The sequence below is a fragment of the Bos javanicus genome, chromosome 8 (genome assembly GCF_032452875.1).
Source record: "Bos javanicus breed banteng chromosome 8, ARS-OSU_banteng_1.0, whole genome shotgun sequence".
Classification (NCBI taxonomy): Eukaryota; Metazoa; Chordata; class Mammalia; order Artiodactyla; family Bovidae; genus Bos; species Bos javanicus.
In genome coordinates, this window is record NC_083875.1 from 79,017,023 (window position 1) to 79,043,308 (window position 26,286).

At 43.4% G+C, this 26,286-nt stretch overlaps 1 protein-coding gene across 3 annotated transcripts in view; it reads left to right on the forward strand.

The window, feature by feature from the left end:
• NTRK2 (neurotrophic receptor tyrosine kinase 2) overlaps window positions 1-13,604 on the forward strand; it is a 407,230-nt gene extending 393,626 nt beyond the window's left edge. For 2 of the 3 annotated variants that reach the window (XM_061426053.1, XM_061426054.1), the window contains 2 exons: window positions 6,838-6,996; window positions 7,864-13,604. In XM_061426053.1, the coding sequence (XP_061282037.1) occupies window positions 6,838-6,996; window positions 7,864-8,049 (345 nt within the window). In that variant the 3' untranslated portion in view covers window positions 8,050-13,604. The remainder of the gene's footprint in view (window positions 1-6,837; window positions 6,997-7,863) is intronic. The other variant, XR_009738137.1, reaches the window with a different exon arrangement.
• Window positions 13,605-26,286: the final 12,682 nt, after the last annotated feature.

Genomic DNA, 26,286 nt, shown 5'->3' on the forward strand with positions numbered 1-26,286 from the left:
GCAGCCTTGATGGCCAGCCAGTCTTTCCTTTTCCATCATTTAACTTTCCAAGTCTAAGGCTCTGTCCTTTTTCTCCAACTTCAGAGGATATGAGATGTCAGTCAGCATCTTACAGAGCAACATTCCCTCATGTTATTCATTATGACATCTTCCTAAACTTCACTCCCAGATCAACTAGCACAAAGTCTGCACCATAGACTCCCCCATCTACTGTACAGATGGTAATGTACAGAATTGTACATTAATGTATAGGATGTACAGAGGAATGAATGGGATTTCATACACGGCTTAAAGAGTTTTTATACTCCCTGTGAATACCAGTATTTTGGATTACATTTTATTAAGAAGTTTTGAATTTCACTGAATGGTTCTTATTTGGGGTGTCTATTAGGTTAGGCAGTTTCCAACCATTTAATCTAAGGGCAGTTCTATGACGAGTTTAGAGAAGTTATTGGCAAATGGATGGGAAATTACTGAATGCTGATCTCTTTGAAGGAACATATTGAAAATTCCTCCCCAAATATCAACACTCAGAAGAAACTCGAAGACATGGTCTGCTTACCAACCAATGCCCCCCAAGCCTTGCCAGCCGTTAAGTGATCGGCAGCCTTCCCTCTTGGGCATGTGATCCATTAGCAAGAATAGGGAGTGCCCTCAGTATTACCAGAGCTGTGCTAAGGGGTGCTGGGTTCCCTGGCACTTAGAAATATTGCTGAGCTATAGCAGGGAGGATAAGTTCCTTGAAGTGATGGAACTTGAACTTGTCTTTAAGAGACATTCCAGAGCAGGTAGAAAAATAGATCAAACTTTCCAAAAGGCATGAGTAGGTTTGGCCTGGGTGAGGAGCCACAGCTGTTTGCTGGCTGAATTCAGGGCATGAACTGGAGATTGCAGAAGCCTGAAACACAAAGTGAGCCATCAGAATGAGCCACAGGGTGTCCTGGGGGAGGGGTTATGTGTATGGCTCTAGATAAGCCACTCCAACTCTCTGAATTTAGGGGCATTATTTATAATATGAAGGCAAGCCGATGTCTACTCAAGAGGGTAATTACTGGGCTCAAATCAAACCACTGAGCAGAAATTCTTTGTAAAGGTAAGCTGCTGTGTGGTGACAGATGATTATGGTGGGAAAGTAGTGGCAAGTGGTTAATTACAGAGCGAAAATTCCAGTCTCTTGGGTTGAGGAAAATAAAAACTGTAAGCCAAGTCAGCTCTCCAGTTAAGTGGATTTTCCCATGTTGTATCAGCTCCTTCTGGTACATTTAGTGAAGAGCACATTCCTGACCAAGGTTGATCACTGGAAGGTCTCTCCTGGCACCACCGTGTGTCTGGCAATCAGAGCAGCAGTTCTGACTCCCCATGTCATACTTGGGATCACTTTCCATCTCACAAATATTTAAGCAAGAGTGTGAGGGCCAACTGCCAAGTTGCACAATACAGGACAAATACCTCATTGTGTTTGTTGCTGCACAGTATGTGGTGTTGTGAGATCCAAAACCACCCGGTGACTGTGACTGGAATGCGACGGTATTCTGTAACCAGGGTGGCTCTTTCTTTTTATTTTTGGGGGGCCACTTTTGTGACATGATCCAAACTCCTGAGAAAAGGTGGCAAAACAAATACTCAGATATGTTCTAAGTGGGTTTAGAAAACTCGTGAACCCTGTCTGAACTTTTATTAGAAGCTCCCACCACTGGCCCATTTGACATTAGAACAAGGAAAGCATTATTTATAATGGCATGTGTGAAATCTCAGAGGGGGTTCTTGGAAACATTAGAGTGAAAAATCTGTCCCAAAGAGACTGCAAGTGTAAAATAAATGATCAGATGGGAAAACATGTAAATCAAAGTTTGAATCCTTTTTTTTTTCCTCCGTTAAAGGACACAGGAGCCTTTTCTTTGGCTATGAGCAACACAGGACAGAGAACCTGTGAGAGAAGTGGTTGTAATGAGAGGTGCCCTACAGTACTGGTCACTGCAGAGGGAGGACGTGACCGCCCTCCGTGGGAAACCAGTAGTGTTGACTCTTCTTAATGTATCTAGAATGGCTGCTTCCCACTGAGAGAATAAGATAATAAAGGCTCCAGAGAAAGAAGCAACACCTAGAAATAATGTAGTGCATTAAAATTCATAAAGAGCCCTCACAAATATTGTCTGCTTGAGTATTTAGCTTATGATAACCCTGCTGCTGCTGCGTTGCTTCAGTTGTGTCTGACTCTGTGCAACTCCATAGACGGTAGCCCACCAGGCTCCTCCGTCCCTGGGATTCTCCAGGCAAGAACACTGGAGTGGGTTGCCATTTCCTTCTCCAATCCATGATAGTGAAAAGTGAAAGTGAAGTCGCTCAGTTGTGTCCGACTCTTAGTGACCCCATGGACTGCAGCTCACCAGGCTCCTCCATCCATGGGATTTTCCAGGCAAAAGTACTGGAGTGGGGTGCCATTGCCTTCTCCTTATGATAACCCTAGGAGGTATATATTCTTTGTTACCCACATTTTATAGTTGAAAAAACTAGGACACAGAGAGGTTTGGCAACTGGTTAAGTTTATCCAGCTAGGAAATAGTATATGGAGTAGTATGTATTGGAGCCCAGCATTTCATTTGTCGCATGTGGGTTAGTTCCCAGACCAGGGATCAAACCTGTGCCCCTTGCAGTGAAAGTGCAGGGTCTTAACTACTGGACCACCAGGGAATTCCCTATTTTGCTTTTTAAGTGCAGGGTCTTAACCACTGGACCACCAGGGAATTCCCTATTTTGCTTTTTAAATTGAAGTATACGCATTCTATTTGTCTGGTGGTTTAGTTGCTTATTTATGCCTGACTCTTGCAACCCCAAGACTGTAGCCTACCAGGCTCCTCTGTCCATGGGATTTCCCAGGTAAGAATACTGGAGTGGGTTGCCATTTCCTTCCCCAGGGGATCTTCCTGACCCAGGAACTGAACCCTGGTCTCCTGCATTGCAGGCAGCCTCCGGCATTGCAGCAGATTCTTTACTGACTGAGCCACCAGGGAAGCCCTTCTATACTTATACAACATAACTAATTGATGTACTGCAAAATGGTCACCACAGAATAAATCTAGTTAATAGTTGTCTACTTAATATAGGTCAAATTTGTTGTTGTGAGGAAAACTCTCAGGATCTACTTTCGAATATGCAATATAGTATTATTTACTATAGTCACCATGCTGTACATTGTACCCCCAGGACTTACTTTACAGCTGGAAGTCTGGACCTTTTGGCCCCCATCTAAAGTCATGAGTTGAGTATTATCCACTGCACCACAGCTGGGAACACACAAAGAATACAAAAGCTGCCATCTTCATAGTTTAATGTGTCCCAAAGTGGGATTTTTACTGTCTAGTTCTAGGAATGTATGTAAGTGGCTCTTTCTCTCTCTTTCTCCCCTACAAAACACATTTAAATTAATTCAGTTCACTAAGTTAAACAAAGTTAAATCTATTCTTTCTGCCAAACTCCTGGGACACTTCAAGGGAATTCTGTTCATTGTGGATCTCCAAGAAATAAGGAGGGTTACAGATTATGGTATATTTGACACCTCTGACCTAGGAACACATGTGGAGAGAGTGTGTGTGTGTGTGTGTATGTGTGTGTGTGTGTGCACGCTCAGTTGTGTCCAACTCTTTGCAACTCCATGGACTCTAGCCCTCCAGGCTCTGCTGTCCATGGAATTTTCCAGGCAAGAATACTGGCCATTTGCTCCTCCAGGAGATCTTCTCCACCCAGGGAATGAACCCATGTCTCCTGCACTGGCAGGCGGGTTGTTTACCACTGTGCCATCTGGGAAGACCCTGACCTAAGAGCAGGTGTGGAGAGCTAGCTCTTAATACTTTGAGGGTGAAGTAGCCAAAAGAACACCACATTGGTCCATAATTATGGATATTATGGAGAAGACAGGATTTCCCTGTCTTCTCTTTACTGCTGCTGCTGCTAAGTCGCATCAGTCGTGTCCGACTCTAGTGACCCCATGGACTGCAGCCTACCAGGCTCCTCCGTCCAAGGGATTTTCCAGGCAAGAGTACTGGAATTGCTACCAGCAACTGCCATTGCTACCACAGATCAACTATTCATTGGATGTATTCTTGCCTGGAGAATCCCATGGACAGGGGAATCTGGCAGGCTACAATCAATGGGATCACAAAGAGTCAGACACAACTGAAGCAACTGAGCATGCATTATCTGATTTCAACATTTTTCTAATTCTAATTTCAATATTTCAATTTCAATAATTTCTCTATCCCCATACAAGATAGAATTATGTCTTTTCACTAAAAAGCTAGGCAGAGACCTCTCACTCCATGTCACTCTGCACCACGTAGCTCCCCACACTGCCTCCCACATTGGTGCTGGGGTGTGGGCTGCCAGCACCTGGGGGCCCATACCAGCTTGGTGTCCCAGTGTTTGTAAGTATCTGAAAATGTTGGTAGATTTCCTTTCCCAAAGTCCTGGGTACATGGGGTTTCAGGGTTGCAGAGCTGAGTGGATATCCACCAGCCAGAAACATGCCCACGTGGCTGTCCCACTGTGACCACCAGCATCCCTTCTGCTCAACCTGGGTTGTACAGGTTGTGTTTTGGACATCAACCCTGGTGGTGAGTACCATTATCACTTACAGGCATGTCCAGGCAGCTCCATGAGGGAAATCAGTGTCATTTACCAGTGACTGCCTGCCCCTGCAGAAGGAGGAAAGAGTGATGAAATTGAAATCTGATGGAAGGCAACAAGCCCACACTCAGCACCTGAACTTTGGATGCATTTAAACCCTGAAGAGTGAAACTACAGGGGCACCCTAACCCTGTGCCGGCAAGTTACGTCTCCGCTTGTCACACCCGTATTTTTCGTACAGAGAAAGGAGGGCACCCTTTCACATGTGCACTTTCTTTGCTAATAAGAGCATCATTTGAAATTACCAACAAATTAGACATCTCTGACACTCTCCACTCCTTGGACTTCAGAGTGGAGCAGCATTTTTTAGGCACTGTTAGTCCATTTTCTTCCCTTAATGAGTCAGAAATGAGAATTATTATTGTTGTTGCTTGGTTGTGTCAGACTCTTTTCGACCCCACGGACTGCAGCACTTCAGGCCTCCCTGTCCTTTACTATCTCCTGGAGTTTGCTCAAAGTCATGTCCATCGAGTCAGTGATGCCACCCAACCATCTCATCCTCTGTTGTCCCCTTCTCCTTCTACCTTCAGTCTTTCCCAACATCAGGGTCTTTTCCAGAGTCAACTCTTTACATCAGGTGGCCAAAGTATTGGAGCTTCAGCTTCAGCATCAGTCCTTCCAATGAATATTCAGGGTTAATTTTCTTTAGGATTGACTGATTTAATCTCCTTGCTGTCCAAGGGACACTGAGAATTGTAATTGGGCAGAAACTCTATGTGGCATTGGTCTCAGAACTCAGGGGCTGGCAGTTGTCGGGGGAGTCTAATTCCTGAAGTCCTATGAACGCAACCACTGCCCCAGTGTCCGCTTGGCATTTGGGCAGGTAGTGCTGGGGTTCACCAGCATGAAAAGTGGGACCTGCACCCACAGGCCGATGGTGCATAAATCTGATCTCGGTTCAAAAATCAAATAGCCTTGATGGGCTACAAGCCTATACATGGAATTCTTACATTTTCTCCAGGAAGTAGGAAATAATAAATCTCTTTGGTCAAAGTTTTCTTCACCTGTGCTAATGCTGTTGCCGTGTAATGCCTCAGCCTTGGCGTTTTTACTAAAATGGGCTTTTCAAGACCCATACTTGTCTCTGAGTTTAAGCTTGCACTCCTCATTGCACTGCGGGCCAATAATCGAGATATGAGTCGTTGGGGCAAGGAATAACCACTTTATTCAGAAGGCCAGCAGACCAGGAAGATGGCAGGCTCATGCCCCAAAGAGCCGTCTTGCCTGTGTTAAAATTCAGACTTTTTTATACTAAGAGGGGAGGGGATAAAGTCAAGCATTTCCTGGTTCCCATCTGCCTCTGGAGGGGTGTGTTAAATTCTTCCTCCCAGCAGTGGAGGAAGGGCCTGGTCGGGATGTTTCCTGTGAATTAAACAAAGGTATTTTAGCTTAATGCTCATTAGCTGGGAAGCAGGATTCCCAGAGATGGGCCATTACATATAATTTAAGCTTATACGCAGCATCCCTTTAGTGATTAACTTGTAATAGAATACAAAATGTTCTTCCCTATTACATACTTACCAATTTACTTTTGTAAATCACTTCAGTTGAAGTGCCATAGTAAAGTCTTGAACTCAAAGACCTGATTTCTTTGTGTCCATAGCAACCTGAACCTCAGTTGCCTCATCTGTAAAATGGGAATAGTCATTTCAGCCCTGACCATTGCTGGGTTGTGACAAGGATGTTCAAGACAGCTCTGTGTGATCTCCTGACAGTTTAAAGCATAAGGAAGCTGTGGCTTTGCTAAGGAAACAGAGTCCCTTGGTGGGTCATTTTGGATCCTGAACCCTCATTATCTTGGCCAAAGTTATCTTGTTAATTAGACAATCAAGTCATTCTCATACCAGAAAGTATGTGCATTTGTGTTTTATACAAGATGAATATCCACCCAGTCACCATCTCTGCCCCTATATAGTTTTGAGAAAGAGAATTGCAAACAGTATGAGAAAAAATACTTTGACCACTCTTTGCCCTCTGTCTCTGTTGCTTGAGATGATAAATTGTATTTCCCTTATGCCTTATAAACAGTTAAAATTAATAAATACAAATAAAGGGAAAAAATGCACCCCATCTCCCTTCCACACTTTTTCCCCTGATGATGGGAACTTGGTTTTCAGGTGACTGATGCCATCCTGCTTACCCCTTTTCTGCCAGGTTGGTGGCCACACAATGCTGCCCATTCGCTGGATGCCCCCAGAGAGCATCATGTACAGGAAGTTCACCACCGAAAGTGACGTCTGGAGCCTAGGGGTCGTGTTGTGGGAGATCTTCACGTACGGGAAACAGCCCTGGTACCAGCTGTCGAACAACGAGGTGCGTGTGTGGTGAGCAGCACCAAGATGCCTAGAAGACGAACACTGAAAGATATCCCTGGGCTGGAAGCCAGGAAATGCTCTCCTGTGGCGTCCCTGTGGCTTTGTTGGGAGCAGCACCTCCCCATGGCCTGCCATGTACCTAAGTATCATGGTCACTCTCCAAACGTAAGAGTCTGGAAAGAGAAAAGCACAGCATTTGCTGATGTGCCTGTGATTCTCTGGCGCGGGGATCCAGGAGTCATTCCGTGCTGTTCATCTAGGAAATTGATAGCAGATGTGGCATTTTGGCACCCTGAGAGTCCAGCTAGCTTTTTGGTATTATTCCAAGAAGCTTTCAAGCTTCTCTCCTTTTTTGCACATTTCACTGGTACATTACTTCTAGTGAAAAACTCAAGCATTTTGTTTTTCTTTTCTAATCCTTTTGCAATTATGTCTATATTTAAACATTACTTCTTGGTCAGGCACCTCACTTCTTCAGGTCCAAGTCTGTCTTTATCCAATGCCATTATCCAAAATGACTGCTAATTTCTGTACCCTGGGACTCCCTGGCACAAAAGTGACCCTGGTTCCATCTCAGGCCAGTACAACTGAAACCCATTGGAATTCCAGGGTGTGGTTTGGGAGGGTTCCATCTAGATAAATTATTTCTCCACCACTTTGGTGAAATCAGTGTGACTTGAAAAATGGATATGAACCCATCAAGTTAATCATGATATGCAAACCTAGAACAATTGTTCTCTTCTGAAAAGAAAAAGAAACACTAAGTGGGTTTCTTTAAAGTAACCCTCTCTTTGCACTGACATTTATTGCATCCACATTGTTTTTCCTCTGGTCTGACCCTGTCTCTGTGCTCTACTCCATGCAGGTGATAGAATGCATCACTCAGGGCCGAGTCCTGCAGCGACCTCGAACATGCCCCCAGGAAGTCTACGAGCTGATGCTGGGGTGCTGGCAGCGAGAGCCCCATATGAGGAAGAACATCAAGGGCATCCACACCCTCCTTCAGAACTTAGCCAAGGCATCCCCAGTCTACCTGGATATTCTAGGGTAGGGTCCATTCCCCCAGACCAGTCCTTCCCAAAGCACTTCCTCAGTTGGGCCGAGAGGATGAACGTCTTTTAACTGCCGCTCGATGCCATCAATCCGCTGTTCTTTGCTCTGACAGTATTAACAACAAAGACACCGAGAAGCTTTCCGAGGGAAGCAACGTGTACTTCTCCACCTGTAGACACAGTATGGACTTCTTTTTAGCATTCTCTTTCTCTCTTTCCATCTCCCTTGGTTTATTCTCTAGTTTGGGGGTTTTTTTCCCTTTATTTTTTGTCTTCCTTGCTTTACAACCTCACCTTTTCTTTTTTAATCAATCTGGCTTCTGCATTACTATTAACTCTGCATAGACAAAGGCCTTAACAAACCTAATTTGTTATATCAGCAGACACTCCAGTTTGCCCACCACAACTAACAATGCCTTGTTGTATTCCTGCCTTTGATGTGGATGAAAAAAAGGGAAAACAAATATTTGACTTAAACTTTGTCACTTTTGCTGTACAGACACCGAGAGTTTCTATGGATTCACTTCTATTTATTTATTATTATTATTACTGTTCTTATTGTTTTGGGATGACTTAAGCCTGTGTATGAAAAAGGAAAACTTGTGTTCAATTTGGGAAGCCTTTATCTATGGGAGATTAAGACCAGAGAGAAAGAAGATTTATTATAAACCACAGTATGGGAAGAACAAAGACAACCATTGGAATCTACTGGCGTCAGTTTCAACTTAAGAAAACCCAGCCACTGGTAGCTGGGAGGAATGTATCGGGCACCTTCCCCCAAGGACCTTTCTGAGGAGTATAAAGACTGTTGAACTCTGTGCCATGGACTATTCTTTTCCCATCACCGGAAATGCTAGAGTGTAGTACAGAGAAAATATGGCTTCTGGGAGGCAAGATGGCACACAACACGTTCCGACAGTCTCATCTTGTAGGCCATGGTGATGGCACTGGTTTGTTTTGCCGAGTGTTATCCACGGAGCCTTTGTCAAGTTGAGGTGGATTCTCGTCCAGAGATCATTTCAGGGTCAGATGGGAAAGCCAAGGACTTGGAAAAGAGAGGACAAGCTCTAAACTCGGAGGCAAGTTTCTCTTACACTGAACTTTACAGACAGCACTTCCTTCGACCCCTGCCCTCCACCCCACCCATCCATCCAACTGTGCAAGCAAAACTGTGCATGGTCTTCGTCAATTAATACCTTGTGTGCATAAACTACCACTCCAGACATCGTGCCCCGATATGTAGAGCAGATCCGTAAAAGGTATAACTTAAATAATTATGGGAAGCTAATTGAATTCATCAGCTGAGTATAAATGTCTCTGGGTCATATGGTGGTGATGGGTTGTTAACAAATACGGACCCTGAAACTTGGATATCCTCAATGACATCCCACTCACTGTGGGGCTGGGGGAAGGGGAAAATCAACCCCCAAGGGAGAGGAAACCTCACCCACCCTGGGGGTATCACAGGCATTGATGTTCAGTGTACACAGGCTGAGACCTTGCTCTGGGCTCTGGTTGGGAGAGTGGTTTCATTCTAAATGTACTCCATTGTCAATAAGCCGTTTTGTTCTTTTCACTGCATTTTAAAAAAGTAAAAATTAGGCACAGCATACCAATGGGGGGCTATGCCCAGACTGAGCTTTGGAGGTGTGCTTCTGGGCATAGTCACAGGTTTTGCAAAAAGAGGTTGTAAATTTAAATAGAAATTTACAGTGACCTGGGTGATCACTTATACCAAGGAAGAAAATTTTTTCTGTTCCTCAAGAAAACTTGCTACCCTCTGTGAGGGGAATTTTGCTAACTTGGCATCTTTATAATACAAGCCAGATTGAAAGGGAGTGATTTGAATTCAACTTAGGTCATTTTATTTCATGTTTGTTTCTGAAGGTGCAAGTGCTCTGTTTAGGTTTTGCTTGTGCCCTTAATTACTGGAGCACCTTATTTTCCATTATAGGCATTGAAAGCCAGTTCTCAAAAAATCAAAAGTATCTGTTAACAGAGAACGAAAGGAAACCCAGTAGTATCTGCTGTCGAATGAAGGGGGTTGGACAAGACAAACCCCATAGTCCTTTCAAGTTCTGCACTGGCCTGTGAGACATGGGAGCTGAATTGTTGTTCTCTTGGTTGGTGACAAAAAACCCTCCAGAACACACATAATAATATAATGAAAGCCATATCTCCATGATATATACCTGCATGTATATATCCTATTAAGGACCCACAGTACTGTTAAAACACTGTGGCACCCTGTGAAGCAGTAAGAAGAGGCAGGTTTGTATCAAACTTCTCTAGATTTCATCAGCAATGACCTGAAAACCTCCACAGGTTTGTCATTCTGTGCAACTGGCCAGCTGCTCTGGGGGAAGAAGCTGCAAGTTACTTGTTTGATTTTAACAGAGAGCAAAGGAGGTAATACTCGAAGGGTTCAGATTAAAGGAGGGCTGTGCAGTTTTGGAACAAGGATTTGTTTAAAGCAGATGAGAGGAGGGAAGCATTCCCCTCCCCTTTCAGTGTTGTGTTTTCCTCTGAAGGAAAAAAGCAAAAAAAAAAAAAAATTTTCCTTACCTTCTGACTCCCTCAAGGTCTTGAAATGAAAGGTTCTATGCAAGTGCAAAGTTTTATAGTTATTTATATTGCTGCTTATTATTAATTTTTTTCCTCTGTTGTCTCAAGAGTATGTACTGACTGCAGAGACGTCTCACATTGAAAGGATCCCAGATTGCTTTTAAAGTAGCCGAACGAAACACAAACCATCTTCGAGTCTCCACCCTTGTTCCTCCAGAATCCTCTCTTCTCGTGCTTATAATGTTAAGAAAAGGGCCAACCTAATTCAGCAGCGCAAAGGTCACAGAATGGGGCCTACCATCAGATGCATTAAAAACGACAAGAGCGGTGACAAACCCAGTTCTCTAGCCTGAACTTGGCCTGACAGTTGTTTCCATTTATACATTGTTTCATAGTTTCCCAAGCATTTTTTTTCACATACGGTGACAAATTATTCCCATTTTTTAGAGGTGAGGAAATTGAGACTTGGAGAAGTTAAATGACATGCTAGAACTCTCCAGGCACCCCTGGGACTTAATCTAAGTACTCTTGACTCTGAAGTTCATGATTTGGTCCACGAGAGACTCTCATATATAAACAAACTGTATGAAAGAGAAAGCTGGCTAACAAATTCATGAAGTAGGATATGAAATTAGAAGAGCAAAATGAATTATGTGAGATGCAAGCAGCTGAGATCTCATGATATATAACCATGTTCATAGCTTCAGATAAACCTTTGCACACTGAACCAATGTCATAATCAGGCTTATTTAGGAAACATTTTGAACTAGGCTATAAAAGATGATATCAGAATTCACATTATGTGTTCACATCAGCGCTCCCTGTGATATTTCCACGTATTTATATGTGTGTTATAAATACTTGATTTATACATAGACAAACGCACGTGTATAGTGTGTTTGTGAGCTTATGTATAAATTTATAGGCACACAGTAATAGACATAATTATGAGTAGGGTGCAATATGAATAATTTGCTTAAAATCTGCTGAATAACCAAAACCTTTTTAATGTCATGTTGCTGGTAGTGCTTCCCTTCTCCATGTGGCTAGGACCCCATTACACTTTTCAACTCTGTGCAGTACTGCATGGGTGGGAGACATATTTAAGATAATGCGCTTCCCATAACAACTGAATCGAAGCCATCCCACTTCATTGAGTCCTTTTTTCTGGCTCTTTGCAAAGGAAAATGCAGCTGGAAATAGATCTTCTTATGTAAAGTTCCAGAAAAGGAAAATTTATTTTTTTTAATCCTTTTGCACATTTATTTGTATTATGCTCACCTGTCCCACTGAAACCCCTTTACACTTGTTTTCAGAGGCCAAGCACTCCAGAAGAGCACTGGAGTGTAGGGAACCCAGTGTCCTGAAGGCCAGTGGTGAGATCCAAGACCCCTCTGCAAGGTGAATTCCCACATCCTAGCGGAACACAAGAGACAACGGTATACAACGCTGGCCTTTGCAAAGAACCGTAACGACAGGGTCCCCTGGTCAGGAATAGACTTCTTTTTCTTTTTTTTAAGCTTTTCCCTTTTTACATTGGACCTTCTATAATACCAATAACATTAAATCATGTATCTAATTAAATAAATGACTACAGACACACATAGCCTCAATTCTCTTGCTCTTTCTTTCCCTTTTTTCCCCCATTTGAGGACTTTTTGTTTCCCATGATGAGCTTCAGTTTGGTCCTATATATCACTGTTACAGAAAATCTCATGGGGGGAATGCCAGAGACCCAACTCCTCAGATGGCTAAGTGAGCAGTTAAAGCAGTTTCTTCCCAATTCGTGATGGTAGGGTGCAGAGACTCTGAGGTTGAGACAGCAAATGATATTCTAACACATCCACAGTGGGACGGACTTGGATAGAAATATGAAGGGGTATGTTCTTGTTGTCAGGGCTGGAATGGATCACTGCTGCTAGAAGTCAAAGGTTCTCGAATATCCTTAGTTTTTGTATTTTTTTTTCCTTTTTTTCTTTTACCTTTATTTATTTATGTATTTATTTATTTATATATATCTTTGCTCCATTCATCACAGACACAAAGAGAAGCAAAAAAATAAATAAAAAAAATATATATATATATGTATATGTGTTGCAGGCAAAACACTGTGAATTTCACAAGAGCAACCAAGCAACTCTTTGCCATCTTAACATTCGTCTCAAGAGACGCAATGGGAAAACATGAGATGCCATTTTTTTTAGTCTATGCATTTTAGGCCAGGTCTGTGTTTATTTCTTTGGTCTGTACCTTAATGAAAATGATCCTGAGTGAAGGCTGAATGTTCAACATACTGGAGGAGCAAGCAAAATAAAAGCTGCTAATTGCCACAGGTTTGAATTGGGAGAAAAAAAAATAATTGAAGAAAATGAAATGTAAAGGCCTGCATCTTGCAGATTGTATGTCTTACTGTAAAAATGTATAAAACTCCTGGAAGTGTTTCAATATGAGGTCTTTGAATTAAATGTGGATTTTAAATATATAATCCCTGGGCAAATGACTAAATTATGGTGAAATACTGTTCCTTGCATTCATTGATCATTATCTATCCCTCACAAATCTGCCTAGAGATGCAGTCTCTGGATCTGCTTCTGTACATGGAGAGATGTTTGTATATATCCGGGCCATATCTACACACACACACACATTTCAACATCTAAAGATATATTGCCCCTTAAATTGTGACCTGGTATTTGAAACTCTCTTTTCATTTGCTTTATTTTCCTTTTAATGTGACGTCTCTGTACTGATACTTACTGGTTCTTGTTTTGCAATCTTTTTGGAGGTCCATTGCTTTATTAAGACCCACTGCATCTTGGCTGATTTCAAAGTGACACCAGAATATCAGTGCTTTAAAAAAACAACAAAAAAAAGTTTTGTTTGTAAATTATGTGACCAGCTTCTCTCAACCTGACATGGAAAGTCTCTTGTACTACACTGTATTTAATAAAAATGATGTCTTACAATAAATAACATCCTCCAAAAGAGACACTAAAAGTGACATGATTACTAGAATTTTCACAAGGCATGGTGTGCTCTTTGTCTGTCTGTCTGGCTGTCTGTATTTTAGGTAAGGTCACTGCAGGTACCTGCCATTTTCATCAGTTGAAGCAGTGAGAGTAAAAGATTCCCCCTGGCTCACCCTTCCATAACCTGACATTTTTAACTTTGATCTTGGATAACTAGAACATCTCTGTCCAATCGAACTTTCTGCACTGATTGAAGTATTTTATCTGCACTGTCCAGTAGGGCTAGTGGGCACTTGACATGTGGTGAGTGGGTCTAAGAGCTGAATTTTAAATTTCATTTCATTTCAATTACTTTACATTTAAAGAGTCACATGTGTCTCGAGACTACCATGTGAAACAGCACGGAACAAGCAGATAGAATCACCAGGATTTCTAACAGATCAAACCTAAGAAGCTTACCATAAGAGAAACGTTGTGTATTGTGGTCTAGGATTGGGGCAGCTCTGAGAATCGTAAGGATTCAGGAAGAGAAGTAGCCAGGTGGAAATTTTCACATCTTCTCAGCCTCTCCGTTAACCAGTGTTTCCTAAATTAAAGGTGAAGGAAGATAAAAGAAGGGTGGTTTCATGGAGATCTGGCAGCCCATCTTTTCCTGGCCATCAGCACAGTCCACTCACACTTGTATTTCTCAGCATCTCACGGTCGTGTTCCCCACTGTCTGACCACTGCCTGTCTATCTCCTCTGAGATGCACAGAAGGCACCTGGGCCGCATTCCTACTGGAGGCTTCAGGAATGCAGTTTGACAGCCCTGCCCTTAAATCATACTCCTCAGGAGCTTTGTCCATGAAAATGCCTCTCACTGGTTCAGATATATGTTCCTGGAGTGAAAAAGACACAACCAGGTTAAAAGTCAGCAGAGACTTGGGGAATTCAAAGCCATGGGGGGAGGGAATAACTTGTCCAAACATCCCAATAGGAACGCGTGTCGTCGCTGCAGCATTGAAGTGTAGATCCCACTCAGAGAAACAGCATTACAGACTGCAGGGTAAGCCACTGAGACCCTGGCCAGTCATAACCCATTTGGATTATTAAAGATCCACACCTTTACCAGACAATGTTTTTATATCCCTATTATTTGTATATTTATAATTGGCGAGTAAAAGTATTAGTCGCTCAGTCCTGTCTGACTCTTTGCAACCCCATGGACTGTACCCCAACCCAGGCTCCTCTGGTCTCCAGGCAAGAACACTAGTGTGGGTAGCCATTCCCTTCTCTGGGGGATATTTTCAACCCAGGGATCGAACCCGGGTCTCCTGCTTAGCAGGCAGATTCTTTACCATCTGAGCCACTAAGGAAGCCCCAATAATCAGTTTAAATTCCAAACCTAAAGTCAAAGTTTTCAGAGCCCTCATCTCCTGGTTTGTAGACCCCATCCCATTTTCTCCCTCAAATACACACCTTTAGTTCACCCTTGAGGAAGCATAACTGCTTGGCTGGGAACATGACTTCCGAAGTATTGTGGCTAACAACCTCATTCAAACAGGTGTCCTAACCTTTAGAACAAATTGACTAACAAAACCAGTGCTCAGTGCATGCCAGGGTGTTATGTATGTGTGTTAGTTTCCTGGTTTTCCTGTAACAAATGGCCACCAAATGAGTGGTTTAAAACAACAGAAATGTCTTGTCTTTCAGTCCTGGAGGCAGGAAATCTGAACCTGTGGTGTGGGTGGGGCCACGCTCCCTCTGGACACACTCAGGGAGACTGTCCTTTACTGTTCCAGCCTCTGGGGGCTCCAGGTATTCCTTGTGGCCACATCACTCCAATCTCTGCCTCAGCGGCCTCCTTGCCTCCTCCTCTGTGTGTCTGTTTTATAAGGATACATATGGCTACCTTTAAGACCCACCCAGATAATCTAGGAACAACTCTTCCTTGCTCTTTTTTGCCTTATCAGATCAGGTTCCCAGGTTCCAGGGACGACTATGTGGGCATATCCTTTTGGAGGCCTCCCTCTAAACCTCTCCAGTATGGTAACTCACCCAGCTCTTACATCAACCCTGAGAGGTGGGTACTATTATTATCCCCAGTTACAGGTGAGAAAACTAAGGCACTGTGACTTAAGGAACTGCCAAAAAATTAGAACAAAAGAAATGGACCAGCAAATGTAGTAATTACTATTTGCCAGAGAAGTAGTCATTTAATCCCCCAACAAGAGAGAAACTCATGAGGTCCCACTCCAGGCAACAGGCAGAATAGAAATGCAGGCACCTGGCTGGTTCCCCGAAGTCCGCAGCTGGAGTTTGGCCTAGCCACGTGTCATGGTGCTTAGGGTCTGGGCTCCAGGCCCCTCAGAGACTGCTGAAAGCAATTCAACATCCCAGCCCTGTTACGGATGGAGTTATGAAGGGGGCTGATGCCAAGATTCCAGGTTCCAGGCGACTAGACAGTTTCTAGGAAGTTAAACCTGGAGTGTAAGGATTTGGGTCATTAGGGATGGGGTAAGAATTTGGCATGAAGCCAAAGCCCCAAATCTGGCATGGTCTTTGGGATGCTTTCCTGGACCCACTGCTCCTTAACCCCCTTCATACCACTCATGAGCTTCGGGAGGGTGAGCCTGCAGTGGAGACGGTTGCCTAGCAACCAGGTTCTGAGGCCTGCAGTATGTGAGACTACCTCTCTGCAAATCTGGCCATTTCCCCTGTGTCAGCTCTCCCACAGTTAGAGCTATATGAGAGCTAAAGACCCCATCCCTCCGGCCTTCTACAGGTGGTATTTTACAATGAATGCCAGGCTTACACCAAATTCATCCAACAAGCAATGATTTATTATTGACTATGAGGTTGGTGGGCTATAGTCCATGGGGTGGCAGAGTCAGACACAACTGAGTGTCTGAGCATATATAAAATGCAATGTGGGCCCAGAAACTTCCCTTCCCTGACCTTACATCGAAGTCACAGATGCAATGATGTGCTAATGCCAAGACCAGCCTGACCTCTGTTCAGGTGACGTGGGGGTGGGATGGGGGGAGACACGATGGAAGACCCAGGGAGTTCTGGTCACTGAAAGCTGCATTCCTGGCATTAGAGACCTGGGCTCTGCCAGATTCTTCTGCCTCCTTCATGTAGGAACAACGACACTTATCCAACACTTAGAATAAATCCTCAGTCTTCAGAATCAATCACTTCATGTACATACAAAAATCTGCCACTTCCCTTATCCTCATTAGCAAACAGCCTGGTATTGATAATAGCATGTTAAATACCAATTAACTACTTCAATCACTTCTCACATGGGCACCACTATTCATCTATAGGACATCTATTTTTCATTAGATAGATCATGATATCTAATCACTTTTAGTATTACTATATAGGTTGTATTTGTATACACACATCATGTTGTATTGTTGTTTAGTCACTCAGCTGTGTCTGACACTTCCATGACTCATGGACTGTAGCCTGCTAGGCTTCTCTTTCCATGGGATTTTCCATGGAAGAATACTGGAGTGGGTTGCCATGTCCTTCTCCAGGGGGTCTTTCCGACGCAGTGATCAAACCTGTGTATCAAACCTGTATCTCCCACATTGCAAGCTGATTCTTTACTGCTGAGCCACCAGGCAAAGCCCTAAAGTCACACAGATACTATAACAACCTGCCTACCAACAACAACCTCTCCTTCTATAGCAGGTACGTATGGATTTGTAGATACCAGCCTAAGTGTGGGAAATGCCACTACTTCGTTTCGTTTATATCAGGCTACATTTGACTCAAGTCCACGTCCTGCAGGAGCAAAACCAATCTCAGCAATTACTGGGGGTGCCCTCCCTTCCTAGGGTATCCTTTAAATCTCAAGATTCATCGACACCCAGGAAATACAAGAAGGGCTTCCCATTTACCTTCCATCACAATCCAGTGATTCTTATGCCAGAAATGAGAGCTCTGCCTCTAGGACAGATGTCCTCCAACATACTATAGCCACCTCGAGGGCCACCACCTCCTGACACTTGATCCACAAGGTATGATGACTGTCTACTCTCAAATTGAGTGACAGGCCTTAATTTGGCTTTTAGTTTCCTTTGGCTTGTGGAGATTTTTCTGTTTTTTCCATTTGGTTATATTTTATCAAGCATGTGTATGTGAACAAGACAGAAGCTTTCTGTACTTGTTTTGTGCTCCATCTTCCTGGAAATCTCAACACTTTCTTCCTTCATTTAGGTACGGATTCTTTTCACATAGCCCTATTTTTCTGGCAACAGCAGTTCTTGCTGTAGATCAGAATCACTTGGAGAACTTTGAAAAATGCAAAAGCCAAAGCCTCACCCTGAAAGAATTAGTTGCTATTAGTCTGAGTTGGACAAGTTGGACAAGAAACTGTTTGGCTTTTATGCGTGTGTGTGTGTTTGTGTAAACTCTCTAATTGTTCTAATGTGTAACTAATGTGGAGAACTGTTATTCTAGAGAATGATAAGATTCAGCATCAGAATTTCAACCATCCAAATAGAAACATCTGAGTACTTGACTCCAACAGAAAATGGGTCAGACCGAGAAGGGCCTAGAACTGTCACGAATGCTGGACAGAACACTAGATAGATTTGAAAAGCAGATCATCAATGTCCAAGGAGTTAAGTAGTAAATTACATGTTCTCTCTTCCTGCAAAGCTCCGTGGAGACCCATTATGGCCCTGTATTGAAAGCAATCAATCAATCAGTCCTGATCAACTGAAAGGCTGGGCTCCAGCTCCCCATAATGGCAGAAGAAGATGGTGGTTCTCCAACCACGGGTTCTGATGAAGAACACCCAGCTGCTAGCTTACCGTAACAAGCAGGGCAACCACAAGGCTTGGAGTCAGCCTGTGACCATGAAACTGGAGCTGTCTGGATACACTGGAGCTCAAGTTCTGCCACATTGCTATTAAACACTAGCATGAGACCATTACAGGTGAGAGGCCAGCACTTCCTTAATCATGCACATTATAAGTCCCCCAGCCCCAGGGATGATAGTTATTTTTGTTCAAATTCAGCCAGATCTGGGGACTTTTCTAGTGTAGACTTTAAAAAAGCACTTTGAAAAGTTGTATCATACTTTCTTAGTTTGGGACAAAGAAGACCTTTCTGGATTTAGGGTAGAGGGGTGATTATGGATCAGAATGTCTTTCCTGGAGCTCCTGGAGCATCACAGATTCACAGGGTTGGAGGGGGCACAGAGGGCAGTCCCATGGACATCCTTGCCTGGGGGGCCAGTCCCAGTGAAAGGGAATTCATTTGAACACCTCCTCCTGTCTTGCCCTGCTCCAGCCTACCCCCTCTCCCCCTAGGCCATTTGCATTTTACAAAATTTCCTAAGCAAGCACTTCCTGGTGCTGAACTGACATCTGCCTCCCATGGGCTCAGATCTCCTGGGAGTGCACAGAATGACTCTCATTCATTATTACTTGGCACCCTTTTATGACTCCCTTGTGCTCTTCCTCCCACATCCATCCCCCTACAGAAAACTTTGGAATGTTTGCCAAATACCCAAGACAAAAGGAGAAGGAACTCAGCTCTGCCTGGTAAAGCTAATGCCCAGCCCACAAGTCCCATTTTCCCTCCCTTGTTCTCCAGGTTTCAACTCACTCTTGGCACAAGGAGAAAGCAACTTCTAACAGGATCAGAAAGACTAAAAGTGAGGTGTGGCTCCTCCTCCCCACTTACTGGTGATGTCAAGACAGCTAACACTCCTCACAGCCCTCAAAATAGAGGTCCATCCAAAACCTCCCAGGATGCTCTTGAAAACAAGGAAAATGAGGGGGTCTGGATGTTCCCAGAGACAGCAAGCTTTAGTGTCTCTAATGAGAAAAAAAAAAAAAAAAAGGTGAAAGCATTGCTTATTTGCCTGCTCAGCCAAGGGTGGGGGATATTTGCTAACCTAAAGATAGGCGTAATTTTTTTTGTTTTGGCTCAGGAACATCTGCTTGTATAGTGATCAGGCACTAGCACTCATTAACACAGGAAGTAAAGTGTCTGAGGTTTGTGTCACTGGGAGTGCTCGAGAACACAGTAAGACAGACACTCACGGGAGTGATTTAAGAGCAGTTTTCACACTGGGCAAAGGTTCAGCCTGTGAGAAGGTCTAGTACCCAGGGGCTGTGGTTGTTGAGAATTCAGTCATCCATAGTAATTAAGGGTCCCTCTCCCCGAAACTGCGGGGATGACATTGACCATGGATATGTGCCATGTGAATCAATACCTAATGAGGGCCTGGTGGCAGAATCATCTCAGAAAATGCCTGCTGAATAAATGAATAAATTTCTCAGGCACACAGTGAAAAGAATGCAGAACATTCTGTGCACCCTTTCTACGTTCCAAAGTTCATTTACATGTATAATTTTGTTTCCTAACATTCCTCTGAGGATTGGAGCATGGGCTTTCCCCCCATTTTACAGAGAAGGGTCTGGTCATGGTCCCAGGAGTTGAAAGTAGGAAAGATAAGAGTCAGAACTAGAAAGTGAGTTTCCTAATTCCTGATAGAATTTTACAACACTTAATCACCCAGCCAGTGACTGTAAGGAAAACTCAGTGACTGTAAGGAAAACTCCCTAGATTCTAAGTTCTCATTTATAAGATCAGGATATAATTTCAATATATCCTGAACCCCTTACCTCCTTCCATCCTCCTCCCTTGGTTTAAAAAAAAAAAAAGTGATGCTGTTAAAAGTGAATTTTTGAACACGTTAAGTGTATGGAAAGTGTAACAAAAAGGAAAATAATACAATTTAAATGTCACTTACTTCGTTTGCAAATCTACACAGCAACAAATAATTTGAATCAATATTGGAAAAATACAAAATGCAGAAATCATTCACATAATTAATAGGAAAGATCGAAAACCTTCACAAAGCAATGGTATGACCTCGTCCCTTGGCTCTGGGGAGAAGGTGGGACTAGATGTAGATAAATATGTGAAATGTACACTGGGGATGGACTATCTCAACCGTGTAGGGTCACAGGTGATGAAACTAAGGCACAGAAAGATAATGAACAGTCTTGCAGCTCTTAGGAGCAGTGCTAAGTCTCATTACTTTGTTTCCCAACTTCCAGACATCCTCAGATGTGGGCCCTGATGTTCCATTTCTTTGACTCCCTGCAGCTGAAGGAGGCATTTTCATCACAGCGGCCTAGGTGCACGTGTGCATGGGTCTATGTCCACAGCCTGCCTATTTCTAACGCCCGCTCCCTGCCCCACAAAATGAGGTTCAACAACTATAATCCAGCACTGCAAAGGACGTGCATTTATATTTTAAGTGCATACAAAATAAAGTATTTCTCCTAGCCTTGCTGTGTCAGTAAGAGCAAAAACTAAACCACATTACTCTCCAGATTTTAGTTGTCACTACCAATTTCCAGATTCTGCTTAGGAGAGCAGTCTCAAATAAGAAAACTGAAGATAAGAAAGAATCTGGGGAAGCTGTAAACAGCTGCCAACTTCCGTCCCCAACGTGGGTCCTCCCCTCCTCCCCCTCTGCTGCAGTCCTGGCTTTTGGAACCCGCTGCCCTCTGGGGACACAGTCCGCCCTCCACCATCCTACCTACTAGCTCCGCATCTCTCTCACGTCTTTTTAAAAAGATATTTTGGGAAGCAGCACACGCACATCCAGAGACCAATTACTCAATCTCCCAGCAAGTATGGAGATGATGGAAGTATAGCCCTTTGGTTTCCTAGCAACAGCGTGGGGGGAGGCTGGAAAGCGAGCTGGTTGCCCAGCACCACCTTGCGTAGAAGGCATTTGCGCATTTGGCTTTTGTTGTCTTTGACGGCCATTTCTAAAAACGGGCTCTGTATTCTTGGGGGGATTTTAGGCACTTAAGTTATTCTTTTAAAAGCTCTCTGCTGACATCCACAGGTCCTATAATTAACATCTCAAGTCCTAACAGGCCGGAAGTGTTCTGTCACCCCTAAAAATACAAAGCCCCATGTTGGTCTTCTTCCTATGGTTTATTAAGAATTTCTCCAGTTCCCTAGTTCCTCCATGACCTCTCTCACCTTTACACATATTCATCCCAGATGTGGATAATCAGCACTATTTTTTTTTATCCAAGTTGTGAACTCTACCCTGTAGAAAAATCATAAGATTACCATCAGTGGACATCTTAGTCAGTTTGCTTTTTAATCTACAAAGATTTCTACACCTGTTGTCTCAATGCCTCCACGGTCCCCAACTCTGCTCCCGGCTCCCCCATAGCAAGGGGAGTGTTTGACAAACTGGAGGAAGAATGGATTAAATAAGGGAGGAAGGCATAGCTAGCATTATAACTGACTCCCCTAAATGGAAATACCCAGGATCCCAAGAGAGAAGACTGTTGAGTGGGAAAGCAGTTGTCTCTGTTGTTTATGGGAGGGGGAGATTTGGGGGAAGAGAAATAAGAAGTAGGATCAGAGAGAAATGTGGGATTCCCATCATCAATAAAAGAAAACTCAGAGAGTGAGAGAGTTGAGGAGAGCTGGGTCAATCCAGGCCCACATCTGTTATTTCTGACCCAAGGACCCCTTAGTCACAGAAACCCTCAAGAGAGTCAAGCCTTCTGGTTGAAGCTTAGGGATAGGGGAGGGCCAATGGGAGTACCAAGGACTGAAATGCTTTAGGGTGTAGGGGGACACCAAGGGTCATGAGGCGGGACACCACATGTTTTGTTGCAGTACTAACAGGATGGGGCACTAAGCTTACCCTTCTGTGATAAGTTTACAATCACCTCTCAAATATTGGGGATAGGAAGTGATGGCTAATGTGAGAAGTTGGGATTCCTAGATAATCTTACAAATTTTATTTCAGCCAAGTGAGAATGTTTCTCTAATAAACAGGGAAATCCCTCCATTTTCCCCCTTCTTCTTGTTTGTGCCCTGGTTCGTTCTCACTGGAGTCAGGAAATATACACAGATGGTACCATTCCCATTAACCTGCCCTCTGGGGCTCATGGCTTCCCAGAGACTTGGTAGGCATCTACTTTTAGTCCTTCTGAGCAGGCTCCAGATAGATGGTGGTCATCTTGCTTCTGGATTGAATTCAAACCTGAATAAGCTAGCTCATGAAGCCATGAGCAGTGGCTAAAACTAGTGGAAAAGGAAAGGCAGTTCTCCCACTGGTGTTGAACCCCAGGATGAGTTCTATGGACTGGTCCATAGCCACCCCTGAACATGTGAACTCCCTTCTACTCCTGGATCCAACTCAGGAGCTAAACCAAGCCTGAACTGATAGGCTGAGGGGATCTAGGAAAAGGAAGGAGGATGGGGTAGAGATGGGGAAGGAAGACCTTGACCTGGTCACTGCTTATGCTTTACAGAGTGAGAAATTGAATGGAAGTAATGAGAGACTGTTATTTCTATGCAAAATCCAAAGGGAAATCCTCCAGGGAAAGGAGTTTTGTTCATGTGAGCTTCCTTCTGGTGTCCTTGGTCCCTGCAGACTGGGCTATAGAGAGTCAGCATGGTTTAGGTGCCCACTCACCACAGGAACACTGAGATCTGCTGGTTCTACAGAGAAGGGAGACTCAGGCAGACTCCTCCCCATCTCCTCCCTGCACCAGCTTCAGGGGGAACCTGACATTAGGGCACCTGTGCCTTCCAAGGGCTTCCATGTATAGAAGTGGCAACAGAATGCTGGTTTGGTGAAGCCCCTGAGCTATCTAAGGGCAGATTCAGGGCCACATCTCAGGGCGGTGGAGTCAAGGCAAATCCTCTAAAGACACCCTGGTTCTCTAAAGGCTGAACACCAGCTTGTATTTTTTCCCTAAAGCTGTGAGCCTAACCCAAAGGCAGAGCCAGAGAAGTTGACAGGGGGGTGCTAAGAGACTGTGAAAATAGACTTCCTTCCACCCTTTTGCTCAGATCCAGTTTGATGTCCAGTAAATCCCATGATTTGCCTCTCAGAACTTCCCAACTTTGTGGATGAAAACACTCAGGAGCAAAACATGATTCTCCAAATTGTTATTTTTGAGCCTACTGAGGTTGATTCTTTATTTCATCACTTATCTGAAGTTCTGCATGTACAAGTTTGGCTCTGACACAGGCCTTTGTCAGGAGCCCAGTTACCATGGCAGTGCCTCCAAAATAGAACAAGTCCGACACACATCAATAGACGGCACAATAAATAGAATGAGTACTACTTACAATACACAATTCTGTTTCTACTGGGTAGTAATTTGTGCGGAGAGTTGAAAATAACTACACCTCCCCCCTTCATTTAATTAAAGGAAAACAATTCCACAAATCGGAAATGTGCAGTGTTTATATCAGAGTGGAACTCAAGCGGCTATGTGATTAAGAGGCCAGGATTGTGGTTGAATTTTCAGGGGAAAACTTAGTGCATTAAAGCCAGGGCCATTCAGTGAAGCGCTCTCTCCTAAAACCCAACTTACAATGTGATTTGGTTTGAGGCACTAATTGTAAACTAAGAGTGTATGTAAGAAACATAGAACATTTTTTCGCAATAGTAGGGAGAGCATTTTTCTCCATTTACTCATGGCCATCTGGTTTTCTCCTATTGTCCCATGATACTCTTACATATCATGCTTTGGATCAAAAATTATGTAAGCACCATTATTATTAGAGCTTCCCTGGTGGCTCAGTGATAAGTAATTGGCCTATCAATGGAGGAGATGCAGGAGTTGCAAGTTTGATCCCTGGATAGAGAAGATCCCTTGGAGGAGGGCACAGCAACCCACTCCAGCATTCTTGCCTGGAAAATCCCACAGACAGAGCCTGGTGGGCTACTGTCCATGGAATCAATAAGAGTCAGATACGACTTAGTGACTAAACAACAACAACACTTATTATAGGTAACTGCAGGGTCTTGGAGGCTGTTGGGAGACCCCTTTGGAAAATCTGTGAAACTCACTGAGAAAGAAGATAGCCATCTTTTCAGTTGATAAGTCAGTGAATACAGCATAGTTTGTGTGGTTTCTAGGTAAATACGTGTCTCAGGGTCTCCAATCTCTCAGGCTCTCTCTGGGTGGCTCTTGATCTGAGTAAGCAGTTTGACCTGGAGGAGAGTGTGCTGCCTTTGAATTCAGACAGGAATGGATTCCACAACCAACTTTTTTGCTCATCTAGTGGAAGTCCCTTATACTTGGCTTTATTGATTTTAAAATGGGGATAACCCTCTCTACTTTAATTTGGTTAGTGACACTGAATGATTTGTAGGCACAAGGATCTAGCAAAATGTCTGTCTATTGGAGGAAATGATCATCAGTGTCCTTTTCTTTTTCTTACAACAGGAGTAGCTACCATGGTAGGCTTCCCAGGCGTGGCCTTTGAAGTCGCTCTGAACCTGAGAGTGATAGAACCCTGGACAAGTTCATTAACTTCTGAGACTTGCTGCCTCAACTCTTAAAGGTAGGCACCATTGAAAACATCTCACAGGGTACTGTGAACAATAGCAGAAATGACCCATGCAAGTCACCCAGCATAGATCGTGACACTGGGCGGACATTTGTCACAGGTCAGTTTCCTTGGGATGCACATGCTGGGTTGGAGATCAGCATGTAAGATGTTTATTAAACAGCGCTCTTGGGATGAATGCTTATGGATGAGAAGAGAAGGAAGCAGGATTGAGAAAGTAAAAGAGGTTCAACATAGTTGACTTGACAACTTGATACCAAGTGGCCATTTTGCCTCATGCCAATACTATGAGCTCATTATTGGCCCCCATAATGGGCGGGTTGGACATTCAGCCATGAAGACAGCTAGATCAACCTCGATATGTTGGAGTACATGCTGATGGCTCAGGTGCCTGCTTCATCCCTGGTCATCTGTACATTTCACACGTGTGCCTTTGTGCCTTTACTGCAATGGCTGAGGATAGAGGCTGGCTGAGGTCAGTGGACCAAAGCATTTTGTCTCTTCTATAGTTCAGTGCCTCTTTCAAGGTTGAATACCTTCTGAAGGTCGTTAATATGTCATGCACTTATCAAGTTTCAGTCTCTCAGCTTCAGATCTATTATTTTAAAACTGAATAAAGCAGTTTTAAGTTTACAGAATAATTGTGAAGATAGTACAGAGAATTACTGTATATCCATCACCCAGTTCTCCCTATAACTAACATCATACATCTGCATAATATACTTGTCACAATTAAGGGATAAATATTAGCATATTATTGTTAACTGAAGTCCGTTCTTTGTTCAGATTGCCCCAGTGTTTCCCTCATGTTCTTTTCTGCCCCAGGATCCCATCCAGAACCACACATAACATTTAGTAGTCAAATCTCCTTAGACTTCTCTTGATTATGGTCTTTCTTTGGACATTCTTTGTTTTTGTTGATTTTGACAGTTTTGAGGTCAGTTATTATATAGATTATTCCTCAGTTGGGATTTGTCTGAGGTTTTCATTGTGGAGTAATGTGCTTTGGGCAAGAAGGTCACAGAGTTATAGGCCACTCTTCACCTCGTTTGAAGAGTACATGCTATTTGTGTGACCTGTCAGAGTCGACGCTAACTCTGGTCATCTGGCTTGCAATGATGTTTGTCAGAGTCTCCACTGTAAAGTTACTCTTTTTATAAATCTTTTCCCGTGTTGTACTACCTTGAGGGTGAAGGAGTAGCTACATTAATTACTCAGAATTCTTCAGCATGGAAGATTTGTCTATTTTCTCCCACTTATTAATTTATTCAATTATTTATTTACACCACTATGGACTTGTAGAAATTAATATTATACTTTGGACAATAATTCAA